At 40.0% G+C, this 23,001-nt stretch overlaps 1 protein-coding gene across 2 annotated transcripts in view; it reads right to left on the reverse strand.

Moving 5' to 3' along the window:
- Positions 1-23,001, reverse strand: part of fbxl17 (F-box and leucine-rich repeat protein 17) — a 208,267-nt gene that overhangs the window by 149,852 nt on the left and 35,414 nt on the right. For both annotated transcript variants that reach the window (XR_008415590.1, XM_053871447.1), the window contains exon 7: positions 82-189. Coding sequence is in view for 1 of the 2 variants with exons in the window: in XM_053871447.1 (XP_053727422.1) it covers positions 82-189 (108 nt within the window). In the remaining variant the exon portion in view is untranslated. The remainder of the gene's footprint in view (positions 1-81; positions 190-23,001) is intronic.

The raw sequence follows: 23,001 nt of genomic DNA on the forward strand, positions 1-23,001 counted from the left end.
ACATTTTCCCCTCCTTTTTTAAACCAAGCCTCAAAAATCAAGCTTCCAACAGTGAGGCAGTTGCTAATGAAAGCTACTCACAGCAGTAAGATGGATGACTCCCCGCGATGTTACAGGACATCCCATGAAGCCAACAAACTGCAGCTCGGGACAATGCTCTGCGACTGCCTGCATGGACCGATCAGTAACCTGGAAGGGAAAGATCTCAGAATCAATGACAGATAATTGCAGCGACAGGAAGGAGAAACCACGTTCAGAGGGCGATATATTTCGTTCACCATATTTATTCCAGAGAGGAAACAATTAAAATGTCTCCGTAATTGCAAATGACATTAAAGAGGCATTTGCAAGTGACGAAAATGAGGAGGAGAACAGAAGGAGAGGAGGAGAATAACACATCGCAGAAAGACTTAACGTCGAGCAGCACAATTGTCAACTTATGATAGATGGACCGCTCCCCATCATTCAAGCCGCTGTCTAATAACAGCTCATAATAGATGAGAGATCAATGCGGAAGCGGAACATTTCCACCACCTTCTACTGTGGTCATCAATACTGTTATGGATAGCTACTTCACATCCCCCTCTGTGCGTGTGCACGTACACATGCATGAGAAAGGAGGACGACCAGAGAGTGGAAAAGAAGTTGCCTTCAAATTTGCCACACAGGAGAAAACATGGAAGAAAGAAAAATAAGATACAATAACAACATAAAACTGTCAATCTTTGAATATGGTCTAATAATATAATATATCTACATTATTATTATTATGACTCACTTTATATGAATGCAATACTTACTTTCAAAATTGTAATAATGAGCAGAGAGCAAAATAAATTAAAATATTTTATTCATGCAAAGGGGTTAGGTTAAAAAGTAAAATCTTCAAAGCACTACATAAATATATATATTTTATTTTGTTTTCTTTTTCACTGCCACCTCATCCAATTTATGTCACACTCCAGTCAATTTTTGATTTATTTTTGCCATTAACTGTCAGCTCATTGTCGTATTGTATTTTTTTATTATTATTATTATTATGTTTCTCCGAGATTAAATACATTTGAGACAGTGATTTGTTTCAGCAATGTTTAAAATGTGCAAAGAGAATCAATGCAGTCAGAGTTACATTATTGATTCAAGCAAGAGCGCGCCCAGACATCTAGGAGTCGTGCCTTCCTTAATTCTCCTCACTCCTGTCACAGCCTGGGTGCCTGAACGTCCATTAGGCGTCATCCCTGCAGAAGAAAAGTGATTTAACTAATCCTGCCCCCTACTTAAGCACTTGCCCTGCAACAATGAATTCCCTCGACACAGTCCCGGCCATCACTAACCTAAAGTGGCACCAAAAAAAACAATAAAAAGTGACGCTTCATTTCTGACCTCGCCTCTAAACCTCAAGATCTACCTTAAAGGTTAGCCAGTCGAAGCAGAGGAAGATGGAACGCTCCAGGAGGCAGGAGAAGTGAAGCAAAGTCACCAAAAGAAAGAACAGAGTGTCTATTTATCTTTCACCCAGTCACACGCAGCATGGCCTATCAGGCTAAAAGACTGTGTACGGCTGTGATGCGCTCAAAGGCTCGTTACTCAAGGTTGTCTGGCTTGAAATGTGTTGAAGTTACTCACGGAAGGTGACTCCCAATGTTGTGCTGCTTAAGATAAAGAAAATTGTTTGGAAGATAATTTCTCCCCCAAACTTCAAATGACAAGAAATCTGCTCAATTTCAATATAGGGTCGAACCTTGTAGTATCTCTGACCTGTAACATATTCAAAATGGGCTTCAGTATCACAAAGACAGGGCCACCTTCTGGGCCCCTTGGAGATAAACAAGCAGCCTAGTGAGATGTTTGAAAATACATTCATAAACTTAAAGGGAAAAATAGGCTGTTAGATAAATTATTGTCACTATAATTTTAATACCCAACCAGTGTAAACCAGTAGATTTCATTTTATAACAGAAATTTATAAAGTTATCATAAACAATTGTTTATTTTATAACAGAAATTTATAAAGTTATCATAAACAATTGTTTATTTTAATAAAGTTTAGGCTTGGTTAAGAGTCCTGGTTAAGTTCAGATCAGTTTGTTTTGGATAGTTAGGTTGAGGGTGAGAGGCTGGGGAAAGCGTTACGTCAATGAGAGGTGTGACAAACCTGTGTAGGTGTTTCTGAGAAATATTTAAAAACTATACTTCTTGTGCCACAAGTCACACAGCCGCATACAACTCATTGAGCTAGTAGAAGGCAATTGGTCAGAACCCGGAAGGAGATTACATATTCATTCATGCAGGCTGGTCGTGTCTCGGGATGAGGCTGGATAAAAGTCTTAAGTGGGATTCTTGATGAAGCTTTTATGCCTGTGTGGTGGAAGTTGATGAGAATAAGATCCATCTCATTTAGAAACTTCTTGAAATATTCCCTAGGCTTTTGTTAGCTGGGACAGTCTGATATGAAGTGCCCACGGACGCAGCAAACGCGCTAAATGTAAACGGTGGCTCAGATTTATGGCCTCCAACAAAGTGAATACATTTTTCAATTATTTAAATATTCTGCAACATTACACACTGTTGTCCCGATAACTTGCTGCCCCACTAACAAAACAAAAGCAGAATGAGATTTTAATTCTGCAGGGCTCACAGTGGATATCGGATTTCGAAGGCTGATGAATATCTCATCCTTCTATTAAAAACCCCGGACCCGAACACATTGCCAGTCTCCGCAACACAATTAATCCCCAACTGTGTTTGCTAATAAATGAATAGAGATGATTCCACGGCTATCAGCGAGCGTATGCTTGATCAAAGTGATGAGGGTTAGCCTCAATCAACTCGAACGGCGGTGTTTGTTTTTAATGGAACACAATTTAGTATGTGGCCAACAGTAATGAATTCTATCACTCTAGGGCTTTAATGACAAAAAAAAGATGATGAAATCAGGAAGTGCTGAAGGTCAATAGGTTATTTTCACCTCAAAATGTTTCCTCACATCATTTTCTCCATGTGCATTGTGACAAAAAACAGTTTACAGGGATTATAATGTAATTTCAAAATATTGTTTATCAATGGACAACTAGGAAATACTCCCAAGTCCCATAATGCAACTGTGGAACAGTCAAGTATAAATTCCTCATTGAATAATTTAATAAATGATTATTGCCACATGATAAATATGAATTAAAAAAAAGAATAAATATTGTAACATCACGATTCCTGTGATTTCTACCTTAAGAAGTACATTGAGACACTCAACTGCTCAGGCTCTACCTTCTTCTCTGAAATTGATTTTAGAGTTGGCAACGTGAGCAACCCTTGTACTGTGCAATCGATCACTGCCTTCTCCTCCAAAATTTTACGCCTCCGAATGTTTGACCCATCACACCCTCACAGTCAGGAGAGATTAACTACAGGTGAGTCAGCGCTCACAGCCTCAGCGAGTGTTGCTGATGGAATCTCATCTGAAGAACAACGTGAAGTAGAGTTGTCCGTTTTAATATGAAATTCGCAGGATAAAGGACTTCCAGGAGGACCGGGCTGCTTGAGCAGAGCAGCTGGCAGGTGAAGAGTCTTGGCTGGAGTCTTTGGCAACACACTGGCTGCCAAAAAACCATCAAGGAAAACATTTTCTGGTTGACTACCAGCAAAATCAAAAAAGCTACACTCCACTGTGATGCTTAAATCAGAGTGGTTTATAAGAGAAGCAGATCAATCGGAGAGGAGGCCGCATCCAGACCATCTCTCATGAAAGTCCATTTGCTGCAGACACAGTTTTTCGCCACATTCAGAGTCTCAGCAGGTGAGAGGAGGATAGTAAAAGAGAGCCCCACCAGAGCATAGCAGACCAAGGTGGCATGTACCCCATCAGTCAGTGTGCATCTCTGAGAATGTAAAACACGAACTCATATCAAAACTCTGTATGAAGTCCCTCAAACACACATAGACTTTCAAATGATTTGAAGACTTAAAAACTAAATGCCATAGCGTATTCGTTTTGACTCCACTCTCTAAATTCTTTTCCACTTTTTTCTTTAGTTAGGCATTATTTGTCTGGTGCTTTCTATAATTTTCCAACCTGCTAAAGCTTCTATGAAAACCACTTGGATTGAAAATATTATGCACTTCCAAAGACTTTTCCTGACTAGCTGGAGGATTCTGGACTTCCTCTCGCAGTAAACAGATTTAGGCATCTTACTGGGTGAAATTTTATTGGAATACTTACCTGACTGCAGTACAGTCCAATAATGCATCAGCACACCGCCGGTCACTTTCGGGCTACAGACATTTCATTTTTTAGATGAAGTGACAACAGGCAACAAGTAGCATCTGGAAGCCACGTTTCTCTGCATAGAGAAGCCTTATGTGATAGCAATAGATAAACTATTCGGGTCTTTCGAGGAGTTCTGACTACAATTATTTGAAGATCATTAAGTCACAGCATTGTAGATTTTCACCTACATTGGAATATATCCCCCATATATATATATATATATATATATATATATATATATATATATATATATATATATATACACGCATACAAACACATATAAATATTTACCTGCATTGTATATCCACTTCAGTATGTGCTGTCACACAAATTAAAAATGTTTGCTTTCTTAAACAGTTTGTTTATGTTATATACTTAATGCAAGTTGTGTTTCATCCTTCAACGCAAACTGCTGACAAATATAGTATGAAGCGAGAAGACTAACTTCAGCTAACTTCACAGTCCAAAATGAGCGGGCACAGCAACAGTCAACAGCACAATGTTCTGCTTCTTTCATGTCATTTCTGAAAACTGTATACCGGTGTTGCCGTATGGCAATAATGCAGGTGTTGAGAAAGACTGGGTACTCAGTCCAACATTAGTTGTGAAGCAGTGGTAAGAGCCAAAGGAGGCGTCTTTGCCAAAAGCTCTCTGGTTTAATGGTCTCTGGGTAGTAGAAAGTGAAGAAGTTTGGGAATGGTGGAATTGCTGCAGTCATAAAGATAGCTTCTGTGTGTGTGTGTTTAAGAGCTGGAAGGTAATTGTTGAGAGTGCTGTGGTTGCAAACTGGATAGTGGTGTTTGAGAGTGTGTGGTTTCTGTTGGGCGGTGTGTTTTCACAAAACGCTGGGGCAGCACCCAAGGGCCACTTCTCATCCAATAAAGGCGTTTATGCTTGTCATTATCATCTATCACATAACTTGTTTGATTCCATCACAAGCAAAGCGGTGGAAACAGAAAGTACAGAGGCGAAAGCAGCCCATCTGTCTTATCCCTTGTTCCATCACCCATTTCCATCCTTTAAGATTGATAAAAGCCTGATGTCCTCACCAACACAAGCACAGCATGTAAGAACAGAACCTGAAAACCACTGCTGAGCACAGAGAAGCAGAAGAAATATCAATAAGCGTCCATCATCAGGTCCATTGGCCAAAATTCATTTCCACATGTGACATAGAAACACCACTATTTTGAAACTACAGATAAAACATTACCAAAACAGCTCTAATGGAATTTCCCTTGTAAATATAAGGCATCCTGCTTAAAACAGTTTTCTGGTAGTGAACTGAGATACCTTCGGACAGGAATATAATAATGATAAAACACTCACTTGAACAAAAAAAAAAAACACTATATATGAGTGAATGTAAAGAATGCTTCTAAAAGCAGCTCCAATCCAGCTTAAAGTGTTTAGCTTTATTCATACAGTATATCAACATGGCTAAGAGAAGTTCGCATCAACCTAGTTTCCTATGAAAAGAAATCATGTCCACATAAGCATCCTCAGTGGAAGACACTGCAGAGGATTCATCACAACACACAACACCAGAGGTAGAGGCTCATAAACTGATGCTCACTTTCAGATACACGACTCATTTCCTTTTCTTTTAAAGAGCTCAGATGGGCTGTGTTGACAGCAGGGACCGGTGATCCAGCAAAACCTTATATTAAGAGTTATCATCCCCAGTAATATCCGAATGCCTGGAGACAAAAGCAACACTGAAAGCCATAAAGTTTTACAACAGCGAGGGAGCGTCTCTTTACAGTTGTGCGTCTGTGCTGAGGCGCTGGTCGTGTGCACTAAGAGCAGGAAGGCTGGCTCAGAGCTGAGCAAGTGTATTGATCAGAAAAGCAAAACGGAAGAAAGCTAATTTAAATTTAAAGATCCAGAGAGTCCAATATAGGAGAGTTTTACCATTATTGCTGTGCAATATTTCCGGGATTTACAGTTATCACTGCAGTGTAGGGGAGTTTCACTTTATTATACCTAAGGTACTTTGAGGAGCCACCATCAATTGAACTGAGGTAGCCAAAGTCAACTCAAAGAAGATGACGCATCTTTTGTCTGAGCTGAACTATCCACGAGATACAAATCAAACCCAAGTCATAGGATTTGAGGGTGACTGCTATATTTAACACCATATTATTTATCTAATATTTATTTATTTTTGGACATATAGTTTTGCTTTTGGAAACCGGAGGCCTCAGACCGAAATTCCGTTGCCATAATATAGTGATATGTTTTTGTGCAATGACAATAAAGAAAGTCTAAGTCTATTATGAAGCTGAATTAAAGATGCAGCACATATACAGGAGCTCACGCTTCACCTATTCAGAAGTCAGTATGACCCAGCATTGTGTTTTTCTTAGCGACAAAGGCTGTTCCATTTATGGGGTGTGACAAGACAGGGATGAGGGATAGAGCATTACAAGAAAAATTGGATGAAGAGGAAGATGGAAGAGAGGGATGGTGGGTAATGATAGATTTGTTATCAACTCATGTTAGCATAACATAGCTCCAAGCCCTCAACGCATTGCTTCAGCAAGCTCGACTGAGTTCTTCATGCCTGTGACAAATAGTAGGTGCGACTTACGGCAAGGTGGCAGAAGAGGCCAAACAAGTGAGTGTGTTTTTGTGCGCGCGTGCCAGCATGCGAGGCGGAATACATGAGTATGAGAGCGATGTGATCTTATTAGAGGCCTGACAGGATGGGGCGCCGCGATGAGGGCTCTGAATCACGACCATCCAATCAATCAGTCTAATTAACCAAGCTTTATGAACACTGGGCCAGGCCCAGCAAGAATGTGCCGACACACAGATTAATAATGACTACTGAATACACTGCAACACATTCCATTATCAATCCGTCTTCATGCTTATCCTGCAGCTTCGCATAAAAAGTCCCTCTGTCAGGCGCAGAGGTATTTCCAGATTTGTAACAACTTTTGAAACTACATTAAATAATACCCAATGAATACTCATGGATTATAATACGTTTTTTAACACCAAATATATATATATATGAAATTGAGCTATTTCCGTCAGTGACATTTCCCTACTGAGTGGCATTTATAGAAAGGCTTCTCAAGACAATATTTTTCTATTACAACTCAAACTCCATCACAGAATAAAAAAATAAAAAAAACGTTTTGGTCTTGTTTTCAAGCCAATTCAGATCATAATAACAGGAAATTAGGATTCTCCAGCAGAGGGAGTGTTTGTGTTGGTGTGTGTGTGTGGTTATAAAGACCTGCTGCTGCAACACTGACTTAACCACTTGACTACCCACGATGCCACAGCGTGGGCACCAAGCATTTTGTTGGCATAAACAAAACAGAGCATCTGTGACTCTTGCTCTGCTATTGGGGATTTGCTCTCAGCATTTTCCGCATCATCTTTACTGCCCTCTTAAATTTTCTCCGGCTAATTATCTTCCCAGGCGAATAAATGTTAAGTGAAATAAAGCAAGCATAAGGCCACAGTGTCTCAAAACCAGGCCGCAAATTGAGGCTTTTAAAAGACCAGTTTTTTTCAGGTTTTCCTCAATTAACAGATCAGTCCACCACTATTATAATATAAAAGTATTAAAATAGCTAGATGATGCAACCACTTTCCATAAAGCAGTTGAATGAGATTAGATCTTGATGTTTTCCAGCTACTTTTTTAGTAGCTTGTTTCATAACAAAGAATATTCACAATGCAGCCACCACCTTATTGTGCGGTGGTTCTGACAACTCGCGAGGTCCTCTACTAGTGCACTTCCTTCATTGCTCAAATTTTGAGGTAACAGCAGGACAGTGGGTCTTTGCGCATTGTCTATCATCCCCTTTGAAAAAGACATTCCACAAGAACAGACAGAAAGCTGAACAAGAAGTCGCCCAGTTGATCTTTAGTGATGGGTTTCAACTCTTTGGCCGTCAAATGCATTTATAAGGACTAGTGACGTACTCCTCCAAAACCAGGAATTTTAGAACTTTAAAAAGGTTCAAAAACAAGGCACTCAAATGGGCAACGCTTTGGGTGGCTTTGTGGCATATCTCAAGCAACAAACTTGAACCTGAAACCAGTATGTTTTCTACTTGGACTACCAGCAGCACAAATGGAAAATAAGGACAACCAAACATCACTGTGGCTGAGAGAAAAAAAAAGTATTTTACTAAAGTGGATCTCTAAATAGGTACAATCAAAATAAACGTGAGAGTCTTTAGAGTGTAAGTATTGTCTTAATACTGTTACACATTTTGGAAACTGTACAAGGTAGTTTTGTTGTAGGGGGTATGTTTTATTTTATCCATTTATTTTTTCTAAAAGTGTTCTTTAGGGGGAGTTGGGGTTCACAAGATTCCAAGATTTACATGTATATTAAAAGGTACGCTAGAGGAAAAAACATACAGTGAGCTACTAATCTCTAAAATCTTTGGCATTAATGACATGCAGTGCTTTTCCCCCACTTTACAGGACAAACCAATAGATGTTCTCTTCTAGCTCATGGCTTCCATTTTACTCTCACATGCACTTTTTAAGCAATCCTGTCTCACTCTGTCAATGTCATCGGTCTCGAAAAATGAAAGGACTGGAACGTGCATGGCTGATAACCAGAGTGATTGATCACCTCACTTGCCTGTATGCTCAACTGAAAATTACCTGTCATTTGTGCAATCGTTCCGTTTCACATGCTGACTTGTACAGATGTGACCGTGTAATTGTACACGTGTTGCCAGGCCCTGCAGACGCAATAGCTTATGGAACGTTTCTAAATGTCGGCAAAAGCTTTGTTCTATTCCAGCTTCCCTTAGGATCAATGATACTTACACAAAGTGTTGGACCTGAATCACTAGCAACTGCAGTGAAAGTCAAAAGACTTACTTTTCTCTTTTGAAAGGCGAGTTGTTACATCTCATCATTAAACCCTCCGACTGTTCCCTCGAGGTGTCAAATCCCAGTGTTGCAGAGCACATATCAATAGGTCTTTGTTGCTCATCAGAAGAATATCAGAGACAAATCGGAGGAAGGAAAAATCACACATTTCAGTACTCAGAAAGTGACAGCCGCCATTACACCTCATTTTAAGACTGTTCAAACACAACTATTGAGTTTTCAAACTGCTATCTTTTCCCCAGATCACGTGTTCACTCTGCGATGTCAACTTGCCATATTGGCTTTTGTGGCTTCGGACCATTTAGTGAATGGCTCTGACTGATATCTGGTGCTGAGCAGTTAAAAATGCAGTATGCTGCTATTGTATTGACTGTGGAGCAACAATAAAAGAAAAATACATTTTTGGAAGCGTAAATTAAGTATTCAAAAGACAAGCCATGAAGCAGCACTCAATAACTTTCCTTCAAAAGGAAAAGAAGTCTATGTTCTTCTCACCTTCTCAAAAGGAAGTCAGAAAAGATGGATTATTGGAAATGCTAGTTCTGAATTCATCGGGCGACAGCATTGTGTCAATTTTCTTTCCTGTGGCTCTGCTGCTGAACAATAACAACACAAATTATTATTTTGCGCTGGACGTTAAAGCAAGTTTCAGTTTGGCAGAAGAGCTTCGTGCTCTGATTAATTCATGAGGCATCTTCTGTATACATCACGCTAAAATGAAGAACCAGAAGAACACGAATTAGGATTCAAGCATAAATCCAGTTTACATTGAAATGACAATGGCGAGAGATACTCGCCACATCATCGTCAACATTTTAATATTAATTAATATGACTTACTGTCTCTATGTTTCTCGACCCATAGTTATAATATCTACTTACAGAGAGTAAGGAGTAATTTGAGAGAGGGCCTGTAATGGGATTCACTCACAGAAGTGTTTTTTAGTTATGCAATATCATCATGATCATCTATTGTTTTTTATTTTTTTTATAATATTTATAATCGTCCAATACACATGCAGATGCCGATGATGATAGGTAGTGGATAGTTACCCAACTTCACACAAGTAACTGCAGTGCACAACTTCTCCAGCTATCTAGTTCTTTATCTGAGACAAGCTAACTATATGGAACAGGGATTGACTTTTTAACACTTTACTAAGCCTTACTTACGGATCAGTTTTATGTCTGAAGTTAATGATGAAAAATGGGACTTAAAGAGGCGAACTTGACCACAGACCCAAACCAGGATGGCAGGTTACTGTCGATGCTTGACACTACAGCTGTGGCCCGTATCGGATTGTTCGGCTCAGCAGTCCACAGAGAGCGCTCCCACCCCCGCTCTCATTGACTATTAAAGGTGTGGAGCGGATGCTGGCAACAGCTGAGAGGATGGCAGAAGTAACTACAAAGAGTTCTGGTTTATCTCTCAGGGAAAAGGCAGTTTAAGAAACCCTTTTCCGATGTGTGTGTCCGATGTTGCTATTTAAACTAGACATTGAGTGAGGTGTTTTGTTTCGTGTATAAGTTCTGCAATGGGATGGTCCCATTGTTATCACAATACTAGCAGCATTTCTGACATGGATGCATATTTTAGCGACAGTTTCTATTAAACAAATACACATTTTATTCCCACATTTGGAAACAAATAATTAAGGGGATAGTTCATGAAGCAAACATTAAAGATGCAGCTTGTTCATGGCTTTTGTTTGTGCCACAAGTGCATTAAAAGAAGTGGAAAATCACCAAATTTACATGGCATAAGTAATTAGCATGCGTTCATTAACAAGGCGCAAATCACCGCAGAACCTCAGACACACTGTAGCAGTGATCCATTCAGGGGTACGCGTGGCTTGGATCCAGCTGATTAAGAAAACATCCAGCTGTGTGAAGTACAAGGTATTCTTGGTCTCTTTATTCCCTAAATCCTGCAGAGAATTTTAAAAGTCTAATTAGACGGTGGTCGGATTAATAACGATCCGGTCAGCTCTCTGTTGGTTACCAAAATGCTTCAAGCTAAGCAGAATAATCTGAAAAGAGCAGCATGAAACAGCAGGAGTGGAGAAGACGCAGAACGCAGGTGGAATGGTGCCTCGAAAATACAGGAGTGAGACCAGCATCGTAGGTCTGCTAGGGTTTGGGCAACTCTTCCGATGAGTAATAGTGTAAGTTAATTTTTCCGACACAGCAAACAAAATATATTTCGTATATCTAAAATATTGACACCCACAAAACCTTAATATTCCCGCAACATGCCTGGTAAACGCAGGTTAACATAGGTGAAAAGATACATAGCCTTGGGTGTGATCCTCCAATTAGAAAACCCGGGTCTTTCCTACGTACTGCTTTCATGGACAAACTTTGGTTTCCCAGAGATATTCTGATTTCCTCTCACAGCACAGAGCCAATGGTGACTTAAAATTGTCCATAGGTGCTGATGTCTCAAAAGGCAATGGTGAGTCTCTATTGTTACTGTAATGAATGAAATGGTTGTCTCTGCTACTGAGATGGCTGTTTTCACTTTTTGAACCAAAACTCCGTCTTCTCTGGGCGACCAAATTTCATATAGTCTACCATGCAATTGTAAATAGATGATACCCAATTTAACATTTCACAGAAAATGAAGGTAGAAATCCATTAGTATATTAAAATCTGGTTATTGGTTTGGGCCATTACAACCAGCGAGCTGTTGAGTGAAACTTCATAACTTCATATTTAAAATGGACTTCAATATATAAAGTGAAAAGACAATAAAAATAGTGAATTCTCGGCACACTGACATAAATGAAAAATTTAAGGTAATGGAATGAAGTCAAACTGAATCATGCCACTGACCTCATTTGAACCATTTCTGCTGTAGGTCTGTTTAATTCTGCACGTATGAAGAACAACAATTACTCCCAAGCTCTTGTCAGTGTCATGGTAGGGCAGGAAGACTTGGAGCTTGCCTGAGGCTCGAGGCCCTCTCTGCCCTCACAGCCTTGGGGCATGAAGCATCTGCCTGTCAGGGCTTCATGATTAGAGCCACAGTAGGTTGTGGGGACATTTGACATCCTAAATACTCAGGCGCAGCACACACCTCACTATTCTGGAAGTTCTGTGAAGCGTCATGATGGCCGGGCAGGTGACAGTGCCCAGAGCGAGAAATTACAAAGCTGTTACACGTTACGGGTCTGAGCCAGGCCCATTCAGTGTGCATTATTCATACTAATGGTGTGAAGTGTTGCTGGAAAGATCTATGTTTTAAAAGATATGGTGCCTCACCTCAAATGCCCCCTTTTGCTTTTTCTTTCCATCTGCCGAGTCAGCCTTACGGTTTCTTACTTCGAGATATTTTTGTAAACCACAATCATACTTGGGTAGAAAAGTCTGAAAAGTAGGCAGTTTTTTAGGTGCAGAGTAATTTCAGTTAAAATGGCCCATTTAAAAAATGTAAATAACTTTAAACAGCGACTCATAAAATCCTATCTAAAAGCAAAGGAAGCACTCAGATTTTCCACTCAATCCTCAATAGGTAAGACCATCATTTCAAACATGATAAGCGGCTGACAAGGGGAACAATTATCTTTCCCATTACCGATGAACTTGACAATTAATATCCAGGGACCAGACCCATTAGTTGGAACAGTATCTGAGTCGATTTTGTTTGCACATGTATCTGTGTGGAAGCGTCTGACATGGAAGAGGAGAGATAAAACGGAGGGCTAATTAATTCTTGGCTATGGTTATGGGTCAAAGCCAAATCTTTACTCACTGCCATAATACCCATGTCAATGCTAATTCTACAGGGGCTGGAGTCATGTATGCATAATAAATGCACCTGTATAACAAGGCCACACTACTAGATCCTCGCTGAATGGAGAAGTCCGAAGCTGACCTTTAGTGTTATGTTTTCCTAGTTACGCTGCCCAATCACGAGATCCCCGAGGTTCCTGTAAAGGTCGTTTAAACAATCGCCTTTCCCCAGGGTGGCCAGGAACACCAAGAGACAGGACGGAGAAAGATTGGCCAAGCCAACCAGGGCATTGAATGAGTCAAGCACAATGAGAATAAAATGATCCCAGTTTTAACGGGAAAATCCTTCCCTGTATATGGATGGAGTACAGTGACCTGGAAAATTGTTCTTCCCTAGATGTATTGACTCAGCAATTATGTATATGGCTTTTAATTGTTTACAGAGCTTTTATTTGTATGATATACATTTTTTAATATGATCTAGTAAAGGATATACAGGGTACATTTAAGGTCCGATAGCGTTGCTATTTTGGGTCTGTGACACCTCAACACGTACTGTATATAAGGATAAAATACCATCAAAGTATGGTGTTAATACATAACGCACCTACAGTCAACTATTTTTTTCTGTTTAAATCTTCAGGTTCCAACTGAGTTACAAAAGGCAGCGAGGCAATACTCATGTGCATGAGTGTGAATGGTATGTGAGTGACCCTGCAATGACTGCGGTTGTGCAGAGAAAAAGATTCACTGTTAGAAAGGTTCCAGTGTGAGGTTTTACCCTTTTATTCAGTATGGGTGAGTGCTGTTCCTTTAACAGTTTTGGTTGGGAGGAGCGTCGCGCAATCTACTGACGTTGCGATCGCGTAACTCATTCTTTTGCTGGAAGTTGTTGGGTGGAGTGGATGTGTCAGGGTGCGTTCTTGACTAACGTAAGTTTCATTCAGGATATTCCTACAAGTGTTCGCTGCACATTTGTGTTATTTGCTGTTTCAGTGCTAAGAGTGGGGCCGGCAGTTCGTACGTGGAGCGTAGTGTTGCGCTGTCTCCGACGTGGTATGGGCCCAGTTATCTACCTCGCAGTGTAGACGGACTCGCTGCAGTGGATCCTTTGATTTTAAATTGAGTTCATTTCAGTCTGTTTTTTCCCCATGTTTGGGATGTTTGCATTATTTAATTGTGGATGTGTTTACCGTTTATTAATAGTTCGTTGGTTGAATTGTAGCCTTAATATTGATGTTAAGACTCATTCTTTGTACATATTGTGTATTTATGTATATTCATTGTTGATGGTTCTTCTCTTGCAGAACCACCCACACACCTAATTGCATCCACATCCACATCCTTCTAAAGATCAGTGTTAATACTTTGTACTGCGCCTCCAGTAAAGGATTTGAACCGGACCTCCATCTCCATTCATTGTGTTCTGACCAACACACGAGAGCGACCAGAACTACCTACATCAGAACCAGCACCTCTACAGTCCCCTGAAGAGTTTCTCCACAATATTCACCTTATCAGATCAGGTTAACGTCAAAGACCTGTGGTGAAAGACTTGCTGTTCATTGAAATTGCTAATTCACACTTTTTTAAAAGCCCAGTGGCTATCTTTAACACTAAAGGTTTTTTTTCTCCAATTAAACATTGTCTATAACTCTACTATCACTATTTCAAAAAACTGCAAGATTGATCATGGTTGGAGATAAAGACACACTGTAAAAGAAGAATCTTCAAGTATGACCCGAAGTTTGGGATGGTAGTAAATTCACTCATCAAACTTGCATATTATGAGAATACCTGGTGGTGGCCATATTGAATTACATCACTCGTCTTCATCTCTCAAGCAACAATGACGACCGCGTACAATTATTTCCGCTTTATCGTCACTTGCTGTCTCGCAGCACCACTAAACATCCTCACCACAAAGTGAACAAGCACGCCAACAAATGTTGCTTAAATTGTCCACCATCTGCTTGTGTAAAGCACATCAGGCTCAACATGGCTGGGCTTGTTTAAATGCTGCAACGGTGCCTAAAGGGTGAAAGCCGCAGGTCCCCTGCAGTAGTCTTTCCAACATTACTTTGAACTTGGAATTGACCCAACAACTGAGATGGCCCTGGCAGCCGGGGCCACCTTTGAAGCGCCACATTGGACAAGAAAATTCCATCAGTCAAATGGGTTTCTGTTGCTACAGAAAGCATTCAGAAAGGCATGAATATTATATTACTGCTCAAGAGTTTTATATATATAAGAGAGAATGTAAATATTCATTGACATATAAATGCTAATTCGTGCCAACAAGACTAACTGCACGACAAATCCAATCAAAACAGTTAGTCAATCTCACCAGCATGAAAAGACCAGTCAACACAGGCACACACAATATAAAATAGCAAGACTTCAAGCATAGCTGTCGCCTTCATATTGTTTTCAGAGCCTGTGAGGAAACATCAGTGTTACTCCCGAGCAGTTGGTTATAAACTCAAGATCACAGGTGGCAACACTGACGGACGTAGAAGACTACATGGTATAAAATTAATTATCGATTTTGTCTCCTAACAATGGACTAATGACAGCAAAAAAAAAAAAAACAATAACAGCTAAGTTTTAAGGACCAACAGCTGAAACATGTCATAACCTCTTCCAAGCAGATTTTCCAAATGATGGTGAGGAATATTTTGTTGAAATGTCCCGTGCTGTTAAATCTGAGGGTTTTTTGGGAGGTCAGGGCTGTTTAAATTTCCAACCACACACTTGAGTTCTAATGCTTAGTTGGTATGCAGACATTATTCAGTGGTCAAATAAGCTACATATTTCGTCACAAATTTTGTGTGAACATCATACAGGCAGCTTTTAAACCTTTAGAAAAATGACGGCCTTTATAGGGTGCGGAACCCTCGACCTCTGGGTTCAAAAGCGAATACTGAGCAGAGGTCACGTTGAGTTGTTCAGTTGCTAATATAAAACTAGGAGTACATCTCACACGTGCTCAGCCTTCAATGGGCTAGTTTCAAAAACTATTATTGCTGAGTTTGCGTAGCGCACGGGCAGGAAGATGGAAATACGCCGCTCCGCAGAACAAAAAAACCTCGCACCTAAAACATTGCACTTGCATCTTGCCAACACAATGCGTCCTTTGTAAATCTCAAATAAGTAAGGAGGCGTGCCATCATGACAGCCAGAGTTGGGCAAGACTGAGAGGATCCGAGACCTCCAATTCCAAGACAATACAAGGAAAAATGACTGCAGAAACAGTGACATGATAGAGACCATGAGACCAAGAACGGTCTCAAGAACTACAAGTCTACAACTAACAGACATCTGAGATTCTATAACAACGGTAACCACCCTCTTCTTTAACTACAGATCCACCCTGAATCTGTACAGGACAAAAGGCTGTTCCGAATGCAAGTTACCAACACAGGCAGGCAATGGGGAGATCGTTTAGATCGTGACTTGGGTATTGAAAATGATTCTGAATATAAAAACCCTGCTATCAGATGAAAAGAACTTGCTACTACTCTGCTAACTCTGAATCTCCAGGTGCCCTTTCTGTTGCATTATCGATTGTGGTGTGGTCCAATCGCTCATAGGTCATGCAATATTCATCACAACGTGTAGAAATAGCACCACAAATGGACATCCTTGAGTCATCCAGCTTAATTCGGGACTCCTCACAGCCATGAGAGACTTATATTGCTCACGGTACAAGAATGCAAACATGAGGAAAAGGCAGTGAGACAGTTACAGATCATTATATGGATGCATAAAGACCTTGAATTGATGGACAGCCCTTTGTTGAGTTGTCTCTGATCATTTAGATATGCTCCACAATCTAGAATAAAGTCTATCATGTTATGCATTGGTTGCAAAAATATATGAGAAAACAAAAAGGCCTCCTATAAAAGCAACAAACTTACTGGACTGCAAAGGCCTAAAACAAAAACTAGGAGGTTTTTTATGCAAAGTAAATCAAGAGAGAACTGCATTAGCACATTAGTGTGCATACCAGGCCATTTACATTTCCTACATTTGCTGTATGAATGTTTTCACAGGGAATGGTAGAAGATACAAATGGAAAATTTGTTACCAAGAGCGAATTAATGGCAAAAAATACTTAAACGGAGAATGAAACTGTTTATTAGCCCAAGAGCACCTCTGTCTATTGAAGCATTCTCACTCTGACTGAAAACTGTAAGGATGGGAGGTCTGGGGGAGCAAACATGTGGATTAGTGTGAAGACCTGTCTGTTCAAGTAACAATTAAAATGGTTCACAACAGACTGACTGATAAACTAGATCTGCAGATCGAGGTCAAACAGCTTCCGTACCTGTGTATTCTGATTCTGTCCGTCTGAGTACAGAGCAGACAGCAACAGAGTTCTAAAGTATCAAACAGCCAGGGTTCTCCTGTCTTCTTCATCGATTCTTCCACCCAGGCTATCCCTCATGAAACAAAAGAGCCAAAGCATTCTGGGTATTACCCTGTGGGAAGGACAGCATCCAGGAATTGAACAAATAAATCACAGCACCCAGTGATGAGCAAGCAGACAGCAGGGGTCAGCCTCCTACAGTGGTCACTGATTCACTATCCAGCACCTGTTCAGCTCTATTATAACATCCCAGCTGAGCAACATCTCAAGGTAACATTCAATATCAAGTCAGGTCAGGCACAGCTTTGACGGGATTGCACTGATTCACATGATGTGAGACCATGACAATAAAGAGATAGACAACGGACCTGAATGAGACAAAAACGATGATTTATTTTTCCTGAGGTTTGAAGATATCCATCCAGCAGAGGATTGGTAGAACACCAGAGGCCATTGACACCTGACACCAGGCAAGGAGCCAGGCTCAGCATGCTACTCGAAAAATGGTAGCTAAATACAGATGGCATGAACTGGCATAAACTGCTTATCTTTAAGCAGTACACCGTAGGAGCTTTTTTTTTTTAAATATTTTCTATGACAATAAATCGTTGAGTGTGGTCCTTAAGAAATCAAACCTGTTGACAATGCAACTTCCCCCACAGACTAGTCAGGATGTCAAATGCTGAAATGGAATGTTTGTAATGCTAACAAGCGTGCGGCGGAACTCAAGATCACCTTTTCCAACAGTTTGCTATTACATTCTTTTGACATTCTTAAACTATGAAGTGATGTTCTGAGTATAAAGCACTTTGCAAGCAGCATTCTAAAAATATATTATTAAGATTATATATATAGGATATATTTATTTATTGATATATTTATAGATATTATTTGTATTATTGTAACCGCTTTTTCCAAGGAAATCTGGATAGTCTATGATGACTAGCAGCAACATGCTTTGCCCAAACGATTAAAACATTTAGCAATAATTGCAAGAGCTACATCTTGTGCGATAAAACAGCTTGGTGTTTATCTTAACTGTTTCACTAGCAAACAAACAAGTGGATAGAACACTGTTTCAGTCAAAGAAAAGCCATCCACTCGTTTCACTGAGGGTTCCTGATGTCACGTCAAGCAAGACATAATTGGAAAGTAAAAACACTGATTTCATTCTCTTTATACAAAAAATTAATAAACATATGCTTTCATATGCAACTAGAAATTACACCATGATGCAGACGAGGGTGAAGCTCGGTCAGCGTAACACTGGCGCTATCTTGTGACATGACTGGACGTATCGACTCTAGAAACAAGCCATGAAGCGTTTATTACAGGAAAAAGCTGCTGACCATCCTGCTCATATAGGCGAAGGACTTATTTTTATTCAAGCCACATCATTCTGGATGAGATGACTGAGGATGAAGGATCTGAAGCTGTGGAGCTGAAGTCACACATCAGTCAATGAATGGTCAAATAAAGATGAACTGGGTGCAATACTAAATTACAGAATGTGTGTGTGTAAAGAAAGGAACAGACTTTTTCCATGCAAATTTTGACAGCTGTTTCTCTTCACCGCTTTGATGGTACGTTTTTGTTTGTTTAAGTTTGAAATCCATGGGTATGCAGTCTATTTCAGAACATGTTTGAGGCAAACCTTCAAGCCAAAAGGTTCCTGCACAGCAGTGAAATGATAGCTGCTCCACCCAAAACGATAGCTGCTTCTCCCAACGCCGCTGACGGTTGCCACTTAAAAACTGCTTCAACGTTTATTAATGGCACTATATATCTTTTTTGTGAGAACAATCTTACATGTTCACTGGCACCAGTAACACAGCCAACTCTTTTCTGATATTTAAACTGAAGAGCTTGTGATGTTCTCACTAAATGCAACACTGCACTGAATTCGAACTGAGCTTTACTTTTTGTGTTCCACTGCAAGAGAACCGTCATTTGAAGACGTTATCCAAGCATTTTATAATGCAGCAACAACAACCAGAAGAAGCCCCACTACAAAACATGATCAATGACATAAAAATAGCAAGACCTCCAAGGGTGAAGTGAAGGCAACTTCATGCTTTCTGCTGGTACTATTTTCATCTGCATTAATCCACCATGTTCACACGTGGTTCAACCCAAAACAAGATGCCTTATTTGTCCTACAACTTCAATTTCACACACCGTTTCCTCCCATCGGGTGGGCTTTGTAAGTGGCGAGAGGGAAAATGTCAACACAATATTCCTTAACTGAACACTGTTATGTCCCAAAACCATTAAATAATAAATTCTGACATGAGAAGATCAATTATACATCTACAACACATTATTATTATTATTGTTACTAAGTATCAGTGTATTCAAGTTACAATAAGAGCATCGACCACTCAATGTCAAAGCATACACAGCAGAACAGACATTTGAAGTACAGAATATTCACTGTTATTGGTCTTTCACAAGATGAAAATAAAATAAATTCTGACCAACAACAAGCAAAAGCAATCAACATTTCTAGATGTCCAAATATAAAAAGCTGGCGCAGAACGAGTCAAACATATACTGATTGCATGTCCTTGAAAATCAGCCTAGGTCATATTACTTGGCCATTTTATTGCTATTTACTGCCATGACTGACAGAAGACCCAGACCAAAGCACTTTTCTGACCTATACAACAAACAAGCCAGGCCCACGCTCACCTGACATGGTGCTAGCATGTGCAGAAATAAAGCATGACATACGGCTCCTGGGATAATGGCGGAGCAATTTTCAACAACAAACAATCTTGGTTTCAGTATGAATAGAAAAGCGACAGTTTGCTTCAAACTCAAAGCCTTTTAGTATTACTTCTGCTCATGTTAGTCCAACAAATAAACCAGCTGTGAAGACAACCAGGTACCAGTCAGTGACATGTTAGCAAATAAAAGTGTTGGGTTCAGACTGCAGACTTTCAGCATGCAATGCACATCCAAACGTCGTTGTGACGGACCGAATAGAACAAGACTTTGCAAGAGCTAAAACAAATGTCCCCTCAAGTAGTTTTGTGACAATGAGATTAGACTGTGGGATTGATGGGTGAACAAGGGGAAGGCATTTGTAAGGTATGACAACGTGACAAGACCAAAGATGTGGGCTGGGATCAAGACGTGGGAGACCAAAAAAGCAGCCAAGTAAGCAAGTAATTACAAGTCTTAACTATAAACAGCATAGTTTCTTATGTAACAAATATAACTTATCAATATAAAAAGCACTGAGAGAGCGCAAACCTCCACCAACTAAAACTTACTTCCCTGCCTCCCCTGGAATTGATTTACAATAAGAGAATCCTCATGCTTGGAGTTAAGAGTGAATTTGTCCCTAAAATCAGGTCAAAAAACAGTCAAGGCAAACAATTTTGAACCATTAAGTGTGTGGGGAGAGTCGATCGCTTCTGACTTGAACTGTGAACATTGAATGGAACGTAGCCAAACAAGAAGTGATCTGACAAAGAAAGAAGTGTTTCGAGTTGTTATTTCTGCCTTTTGTGATGTTCGGAGCGAATGCCCATCAAACAACAACTAATACTGTATGACTGCTGCGCAACTTAGTTAGTTCAGCGGTTCATATTGTTAGAATCATAGCTAGTATATTGCCTTCGTAGTTTGTCACTAATAAGCCACGCTATTCTATTGACTTAAAAATTGCATGAGCTGTCTTTCACGATAGCGTAGAATGAGAAGAACTGCAAACAGACTACATTATTCTAGTCTCCAATCGTTCCTTATTGCTGCTCAGGGACTGTGGTCGAGAGTTATACGCAAGGATATAACAGCGTAATCGAGTGAATAGGAAAAAAAACGCAACCGTTGCGTTCCACTTCTGGTGGAGAGCATAGCACTTCTGATGAGAAAGACCAGAGATCTGCCTTACTAGAAACCAACCAGACTGGAGTACTTTTGAAGTACGCTGATTCGATATTGACGTTGGTCCGATGTCAGCATAATCTAATTTTATCAGACTGAATCTAAAATCTCAGGTATAAGCACTCCGATGACAAGTTTATTTTCCTCTGCAGCAATTGACATTACACTCAAAATATCGGCGGCAATATCGACAAGCTATAAAACCTTAAACTGCTGACAGGGTTTAGTAGCCAAGGAGCGGCCTGCAGCTTGCAACAACGTGTGTGCGCTATTGCAGGAGAAGTGATGACGGCTGAGTGCCATGTCATTTTAAGAAACTATGTTTTATTTGTATCAGGGTCTTCTAATTTAGTTTTATTTATTTTATTCCATTTCACAATGATGCAGGTATTATGTTAAAAATGTATGTCACCGATTGGTGGAGTCAGTTTTTGTCACAGCTACTGTCGCTGACTATTGTTCTCAGTTTGAGTAACACCACCTGATCAGGCCTTTAATAACATTCCACAGAACACATAATAAAAGTAAAGGTATATGTGATTGGTGCGATTGGTGCTGCAATATCTGTATCATGTCGGAAGTGGAAAGCTGTATCGGGACATCCCTACTTTAGGCCCTGCATGTGAGCACTCGAGATTTCAGGTTTGGAGCACAAGCCTATTGAATGGCATGAGGCAGAATCTTTACGTGTATGATGAGACTATTGGTGCACACCACAGACATAATATACATAATGTACATTCTGATGATATGCGAGTTACAGCATAGAAGTCATGTGAACTGTAATGTCGTATTATTAAATTGAAGAAGTGGTTCGCTCAATGTCAGGAAGCACTGTGGTTGAATTCAGGTAAGGTGCAAGCAGACTTAATGCAGATAAGTGAACAACCCGTCTTCGCCCTGCAGCAAAGTTCTGGCTGTTATATAGCAAACATACAGGAAGTCGCTTTGGATAAAAACGTCCTCCCAATAAAATGTAATGCATTTTCAACTTAACCTCTGGTTCAGTTTCATTTAGATCAAAACTGTCCTGCTAAGGGACACGTTTCACCTTGTCAAAAAATATATTTAAAAGTAGGACAGAAGCAGCGTCCCTCAAGCTACAGGTAACCCAAAAGCTCAAATAAAAATGTGTGTTACTCTCAGGGAAACGTGCGTCTCTGTGGGATTTTTACTTCACTTTAAATAAATACAGACCCCCCCAAGAATGTAGGGCATTCTAATTAAGCGAAACAACAAAAGGGCATGAAAGATATCCTGCAAGTTAGACAAGGAACCAATAGTTGTCGCACTCTACTAAATATTTATCACAATAAGGAACATTTTTACAAGAGCCACATGCATTGGTTTTAATGTGAAACAGGAACCTGGACTACAAATCACACACACAGGTTAGAAAAGAAAGTTATTCAAGGTGTATTTAAATGACAGTGGAAAAAAATCTGGACTCATACTTATCAAAAGAACATCCAAAGAAATAGCAAAAACGAACAATTGAGAGCAAGACAGAAAGACCAGCAAAAAAAAAAAAAAAAAAAAAAACGACATTACCACATCGAAGTAATCAGTGGCTAAAAGCTTTCCCCCCGCTGACTCAAAGTGCTTTTGGGAATGGGTAGAATTGCAGGATTAAAGGGATGTGAAAAATTAGTGTAGCAACACCGGGTCCATGTCAGAGTCAAGGCTGAGTAAGCAGAGCACTGCTGATGAACAGAAAGGCAGAAAGCGGAGGAGAAGCTGTAAAAATGACTGATTTATTGAAAAAGACTAAGAGGGTGAAAGCGAGGGAGAGAGGAAATTAGCTTCAAGAACTCCGAGGGGGCTTTTCTGTCCATTTCTGCATCATTCTGTCCTATTAG

This window comes from Synchiropus splendidus, chromosome 7, assembly GCF_027744825.2.
Source record: "Synchiropus splendidus isolate RoL2022-P1 chromosome 7, RoL_Sspl_1.0, whole genome shotgun sequence".
NCBI classification, from domain to species: domain Eukaryota; kingdom Metazoa; phylum Chordata; class Actinopteri; order Syngnathiformes; family Callionymidae; genus Synchiropus; species Synchiropus splendidus.